Source organism: Salmo salar, chromosome 18, assembly GCF_965601325.2.
Source record: "Salmo salar chromosome 18, fSalSal1, whole genome shotgun sequence".
NCBI lineage: Eukaryota > Metazoa > Chordata > Actinopteri > Salmoniformes > Salmonidae > Salmo > Salmo salar.
This window is the reverse complement of record NC_138308.1, coordinates 83,375,100-83,382,028: the sequence shown is the minus strand read 5'-3', so window position 1 is coordinate 83,382,028 and position 6,929 is coordinate 83,375,100. Positions and strand designations below refer to the sequence as shown.

Below are 6,929 nucleotides of genomic sequence, written 5' to 3'. Positions count from 1 at the left end.
CAGTAGCACGGCCAGGTGGACTGGGGACAGCAAGGAGTCATCATGTCAGGTAGTCCTGAGGCATGGTCCTAGGGCTCAGGTCCTCCGAGAGAGAGAAAGAAAGAAAGAAAGTAAAAGAGAGAATTAGAGAGAGCATATTTAAATTCACACAGGACACTGGAAAAGACAAGAGAAATACTCCAGATGTGACAGACTGACCCTAGCCCCCCGACACATATACTACTGCAGCATAAATACTGGGGCTGAGACAGGAGGGGTCAGGAGACACTGTGGCCCCATCCGATGAAACCCCCGGACAGGGCCAAACAGGTAGGATATTACCCCACCCACTTTGCCAAAGCACAGCCTCCACACCACTGGAGGGATATCTCCAACCACCAACATACCATCCCGGGACAAGGCCGAGTATAGCCCACAAAGATCTCCGCCACGGCACAGCCCAAGGGGGGGCGCCAACCCAGACAGGAAGACCACGTCAGTGACTCAACCCACTCAAGTGACGCACCCCTCCCAAGGACGGCATGGAAGAACACCAGTAAGCCAGTGACTCAGCCCCCGTAATAGGGGTAGAGGCAGAGAATCCCAGTGGGAAGAGGGGAAACCGGCCAGGCAGAGACAGCAAGGGTGGTTCGTTGCTCCAGCCTTTCCGTTCACCTTCACACCCCTGGGCCAGACTACACTTAATCATAGGACCTACTGAAGAGATATGTCTTCAGTAAAGACTTAAAGGTTGAGACTGACTACCACTACTACTACTAATAGGGAAGAGTAGTAGGTAGTTTAGTGTTAGGCAACACACTAAGACACAGGCCGAGGGCATGAGATGTGAAACAAACTACACCCGCTCGCAGTTGGCTCAGTAGGCAAATAGTCTAGAGACGCTGCTGACAGTGTTTGCGAGATGACGGACAAAAGGCTTTTTATAACCCGTCCCTCGACTCCTGCCATGTCTACAGACATCCCCCAAACAAAGAAAAACAGACTCAGAGAATGAATGAGTGCACAACTGGTAAATAGTTGCTTATAGACATGTCAGTCATGTGGCTAGCTGCTGGTTGAGACATCTATTGCAGTAACGTTGAATGGGCTCTGGCTAGTATTACTTAGCCCACTGTAGAAGGATGAAGTAAGAAGCTAACAATAAATAAAGTCCGCCTCAGCAGGAGCAAAAAATAAACTAAGTTCTCATGATAACTTTTTTTCACAGAGACTGGCTACTGAGAGAGACAGTGCTGTGGCGCTCAGTGGTGAGAATGAGGCAGGCTGCAATGTATGCAGGAGGAAGCAGAGAGAGCGAGAGAGGCAGCAAGCAGAGAGATAGGTTAGAATAATGGTTCGCAAACTTGTGGTCGAGGCCCAATGTTGGGTCCCTGAGAAAATGTAAAAACTTTTAATAAAAGAACTTGCTGTATGTTTCAACATGAACACCTCCACATGTCCCTCTCCCCTATAGGCTACTTTACTCTTCCCTATAGGCTACATTACACTTCCCTATAGGCTACATTACACTTCCCTATAGGCTACATTACACTTCCCTATAGGCTACATTACACTTCCCTATAGGCTACATTACACTCCCCTATAGGCTACATTACACTTCCCTATAGGCTACATTACACTTCCCTATAGGCTACATTACACTCCACATTAGGCTACTTTAAAATGCAGTCGAAATGCAAACAATACACTTTTTCTTTTTTGTTGCTGATGCTACGTGTCAGTGTGGACATTGATTGGGGACATTGCCCTGTGTAGGGTGGTGTCTTTTGGATGGGACGTTCAACAGATGTCCTGACTCTCTGTGGTCACTAAAGATCCCATGGCACTTATCGTAAGAGTAGGGGTGTTAATCCCGGTGTCCTGGATAAATTCCTAATCTGGTCTAATCATACCATCATGACCACCTAATCATCTCCAGCTTCTAATTGGCTAATTCATACCCCCCTCCTCTCCCCTGTAACTATGAGAGGAGTAAGCTTGCTACCATTTCCATTTGTGGGCAGTGGAACAAATTAGGTTAGCTAGGCCTGCACATCGCTCTATCTCTCTGAGTGTACAAAACATTAGGAAAACCTTCCTGATATTGTGTTGCCTTTTGCCCTCAGAACAGCCTCAAATCTTTGGTGCATGGGCTCTACAAGGTGTCAAAAGCGTTCCACAGGAATGCTGGCCCATGTTGACTCCAATGCTTCTCACAGTTGTCAAGTTGGCTGGATGTCCTTTGGGTGGTGGACCATTCTTAATACACAAGGGAAACTTCAGCGTGAAAAAGCCAGCAGCATTAGAGTCTGTCTGTCTGTCTGTCTGTCTGTCTGTCTGTCTGTCTGTCTGTCTGTCTGTCTGTCTGTCTGTCTGTCTGTCTGTCTGTCTGTCTGTCTGTCTGTCTGTCTGTCTGTCTGTCTGTCTGTCTGTCTGTCTGTCTGTCTGTCTGTCTGTCTGTCTGTATCCATCTATCTGTGCATAGTGCAACATGAAACAAACTTCTGCACATTCTGATGTCAAACCACAGGCTCTGATCTCATCTCTATTCTGGTTCCATCCTCCTTTCCTCCAATAAAGAGGTTGGGGCCATGTAGCTAATGAAACCAACCATAAAAACAAGTTTCTCAGAAAATAACAGATATACATTTCTGCAGAATCTTGTCTCTCTGTTTCTCTGTGTGACGGTAAAGAAGTGTGATCTAATCAGACTCATCATACAGGAAGTAGAGGGGTTTGTCAGAAGAACTGTAGTTCAGAGATGGTCAGAGGGACAGAATGGAGAACACCTTGCTCTGTGTGCTACTCTGTAAGTACTGACGTAGTATTAGTGTTTGTGTGTTGTCTATGAGCACAATGCACTCTGGGTTATATTACTACTCTATTACTACAGTAGTATACACTACTGTATAACTACTGTACCGTAATGACTTTGTCTTGAAGTGCTGAGTATCCTCATCTACTGTGGACACTGTGGTGAAGATGATGGTAGATATTCATTTATTTGATCAAATCTCCACCTCTATGGGTTGGCGCCCCCCCTTGGGTTGTGCCATGGCGGAGATCGCTGTGGGCTATGCTCGGCCTTGTCTTAGGATGGTAAGTTGGTGGTTGGAGACATCCCTCTAGTGGTGTGGGGGCTGTGCTTTGGCAAAGTGGGTGGGGTTATATCCTCCCTGTTTGGCCCTGTCCGGGGGTATCATCGGATGGGGCCACAGTGTCTTCTGATCCCTCCTGTCTCAGCCTCCAGTATTTATGCTGCAGTAGTTTATGTGTCGGGGGGCTAGGGTCAGTCTGTTACATCTGGAGTATTTCTCTTGTCTTATCCGGTGTCCTGTGTGAATTTAAATATGCTCTCTCTAATTCTCTCTTTCTCTCTTTCTGTCTTTCTCTCGGAGGACCTGAGCCCTAGGACCATGCCTCAGGACTACCTGGCATGATGACACCTTGCTGTCCCCAGTCCACCTGGCCGTGCTGCTGCTCCAGTTTCAACTGTTCTGCCTGCGGCTATGGAACCCTGACCTGTTCACCGGACGTGCTTGTTGCACCCTCGACAACTACTATGATTATTATTATTTGACCATGCTGGTCATTTATGGACATTTTAACATCTTGACCATGTTCTGTTATAATATCCACCCTGCACAGCCAGAAGAGGACTGGCCACCCCTCATAGCCTGGTTCCTCTCTAGGTTTCTTCCTAGGTTTTTGCCTTTCTAGGGAGTTTTTCCTAGGGAGTTTTTCCTAGCCACCGTGCTTCTTTCACCTGCATTGCTTGCTGTTTGGGGTTTTAGGCTGGGTTTCTGTAAAGCACTTTGAGATATCAGCTGATCTACGAAGGGCTATATAAATCAATTTGATTTGATTTGATTTATGTTTCATCCTCTTTGTCTCTGTCACTGCTTTTCCTTTCTCACAGTCATTGTTTTTGATGAAATAGTTGATTTAGTTGAAATAGGTGATTTAGTTGAAATAGATGATTCAGTTGAAATAGGTGATTCGACTGAAATAGGTGATTCAGTGGAAATAGACGATTCAGTTGAAAATAGGTGATTCAAATTCAATAGGTGATTCAGTTGAAATAGGTGATTCAGTTGAAATAAGTGATTCAGTTGAAATAGGTGATTCAGTTAAAATAGGTGATTCAGTTAAAATAGGTGATTCAGTTGAAATAGGTGATTCAATTGAAATAGGTGATTGATACACTATTTATATTGAGTCATTCATGATGTATGTGTCAGTATTCGGTTGTATTTGTATGCTCTGTAAAGAAAGTAAAACAAATGTGTTTTATTTGTCTCCTGATACTGTAACAAGTGTAAGGTTGTGTCTATGCAGAGAAACCTGTTCTGACCATCCAGCCCAACAGCACTCTGTACCCTGGAGAGACAGTTACTCTGACGTGTTCAGTAGAGTCTGACAGTATCTGGAACTATCAGTGGTTCAAAGACAGGAATGATAATGTAGTATCCCAGTCTGTCAGACACACTATAACAGGAGACACTCTCACCATCAGTAGAGCTGCTGAGTCTGACCAGGATCTCTACTGGTGTCAGGGAGAGATCCAGTCCAGATCCATATCATCAATCATCAGTGATCCTGTCACTATCACCCTACATGGTGAGTATTTTTGTAGTGCGTTTTTTTGTCAAACAGATAGAGACTATTTATACTGAGTGAACAAAACATTAAGAACACCAGCTCTTTCCATGACATGGACTGACCAGGTGAATCCAAGTGAAAGCTTTGATCCCTTATTGATGTCACTTGTTAAATCCACTTCAATCAGCGTAGATGAAGGGGATGAGACAGGTTATAGAAGGATTTCTAAGCTTTTGACAATTGAGACAGGAATTGTGTATGTCTGCCATTCAGAAGTTGAATGGGTAAGATACATTATTTAAGTGACTTTTAATGGGGTATGGTAGTAGAAGCCAGGCACACCAGTTTGTGTCAAGAACTGCGAAGCTACTGGGTTTTTCACACTCAACAGTTTCCCGTGTGTATCAAGAACGGTCTACCACCCAAGGGACAACAAGCCAACTTGACACAAATGTGAGAAGCATTGGAGTCAACATGGGCCAGCAGCCCTGTGGAAAACTTCTGACAACTTGTAGAGTCCATGCCCCAACAATTTGATGCTGTTCGGAGAGAAAAAAAGGTGGGGGGTGCAACTCCATATAAGGAAGGTGTCCTTAATGTTTTGTACACTCAGTGTATATTGAGTCAATCATGGTCTGCGTGTCAGTATTCTTAGATAAAATAAAAATAGATTCCTTCATTTTTTTCCAATTTCATAATACAATCACCATCCTTCTTTAATTATTATATTATAATAATTATAATCATGAAATAAATAAATATGGTGATCATATTTTGAAAAGATTCAAACAGTAACTGCATTTGCCTTAATGTTTGTGTTTTTCCACAGCTCTGCCCAGAGCCTCAGTGAGTATCTCTCCTCGGGGTCTCCTCTACTCTGGAGATACAGTCACTCTGCAGTGTGACATACCAGACTACACAGACTGGAGGTATTTCTGGTTCTGAGACAACCAACACCTTCCCAGTCAGACCAGTAACATTGGATTCTCTCACACTATCAGTAGAGCTGGTGTGTCTGACCAGGGTCAGTACTGGTGTGAAGGAAACAGAGCGTCTAGACCCACATCTTCACAACCAAGTAAAACTATTATTTTCACTGTAAAAGGTGAATTACTTTGTTCTGTTCTCTCTCTTGTCATACAGATAGACACTGTTGTTGAGTCAATCATGTAGACATTTTCTGTAGACTATTCTGCCTCACCAAATGTTGATCAGTTATTCATCAAGAGGACATATCACGCAGCAGATCAGATCCATGTTTTCCAGATACATCACAACCTTTTCTTGATTCCAACAGATAGTCATCCGACGGCTACGCTGAGTTCTGATAAAGAGGATGTATTCACAGGAGACAGTGTGACACTGAGCTGTACTGTAGAGTCTTCTGGATGGAAGTTTTACTGGTACAGACACAGACCAGACTCTACACCAGTAACCACAACCTCTGGATACTCCTACACACTCAGCTGGGTCAGTGTCTCTGATGGAGGACAGTACTGGTGCAGAGCTGGGAGAGGAGACCCAGTCTACTACAACCTGTACAGTGACCCAGTACAGATAAACATTACTGGTGAGTCTAAAACAGTTGTATGATAAATGGATGCTATTGTGTGAGTCAGGAGAGTACAGTAATGCTGTCAACATCACAGTGCATGGAGCGTCCGTTGTACAACATTCACAATGTTTTTTACATGTATGTGTATGATATGATTTTCAATTCTGTAACTGAATGTTTGCATCTCATAAAATATCCACCCACTCCAAAAAACAGAACTAACAGTCACTCTTGAATTTTCCCCCCTGCTAGCACTGACTTTGCCGATAGCTAATTTATTTAAGAAAAATGTATTTATATGACTGAGATATGTGGTTGTCCCACCTAGATATCTGAAGACGAATACACTAACTGTAAGTCACTGGATAACAGCATCTGCTAAGTGACTAAAATGTCAATGTAAAAATGTACAAGCTCATAATATGTTGATGTATTGTGAGTGATGAATCCAGATTTACAGTATTATTTATATACTATTGTTGTGACGTTGTATTAGTTAATGTGACGACTGTTGCTCATCGAATGATTAACGGTTTATAATTGCGTGATTAAATGAATTAAGCAATGAATCAAGCAATTATTAACTCATCAACCTGGGGCACCATGGGAACAGTATTTTGATTGAGTTTCTATTTCCCAAATTAACTTAAAGGATATCAGAATATCGATTTTACAACAGTCGCTAAATTAATCAATTTCCTCTACAGTCTCATTCTGAACGTCGCATAATCCGGGAATCTGCACGGACCCGGGCTTCACCAATGAGTTTACCACACCAATCTTAGTTGATTAT

General features: G+C 43.3%; 1 protein-coding gene across 1 annotated transcript; it reads left to right on the top strand.

Annotated features, from left to right (window-relative positions):
* The first annotated feature begins 990 nt into the window (after positions 1 to 990).
* Positions 991 to 6,472, top strand: LOC145861698 (Fc receptor-like protein 5). The gene is made up of 4 exons (XM_082964580.1): positions 991 to 1,009; positions 4,318 to 4,599; positions 5,879 to 6,151; positions 6,465 to 6,472. The coding sequence occupies exons 1-4, from the start codon at positions 991 to 993 to the stop codon at positions 6,470 to 6,472; spliced, it is 582 nt and encodes a 193-aa protein (XP_082820706.1).
* Positions 6,473 to 6,929: the final 457 nt, after the last annotated feature.

Bases quoted from the DNA above. Each gene is read 5' to 3' on its own strand.
- LOC145861698 (XM_082964580.1), top strand. The intron at 4,600-5,878 runs GTGAGTATTTTT...TGATTCCAACAG, and splicing joins TGTCACTATCACCCTACATG to ATAGTCATCCGACGGCTACG.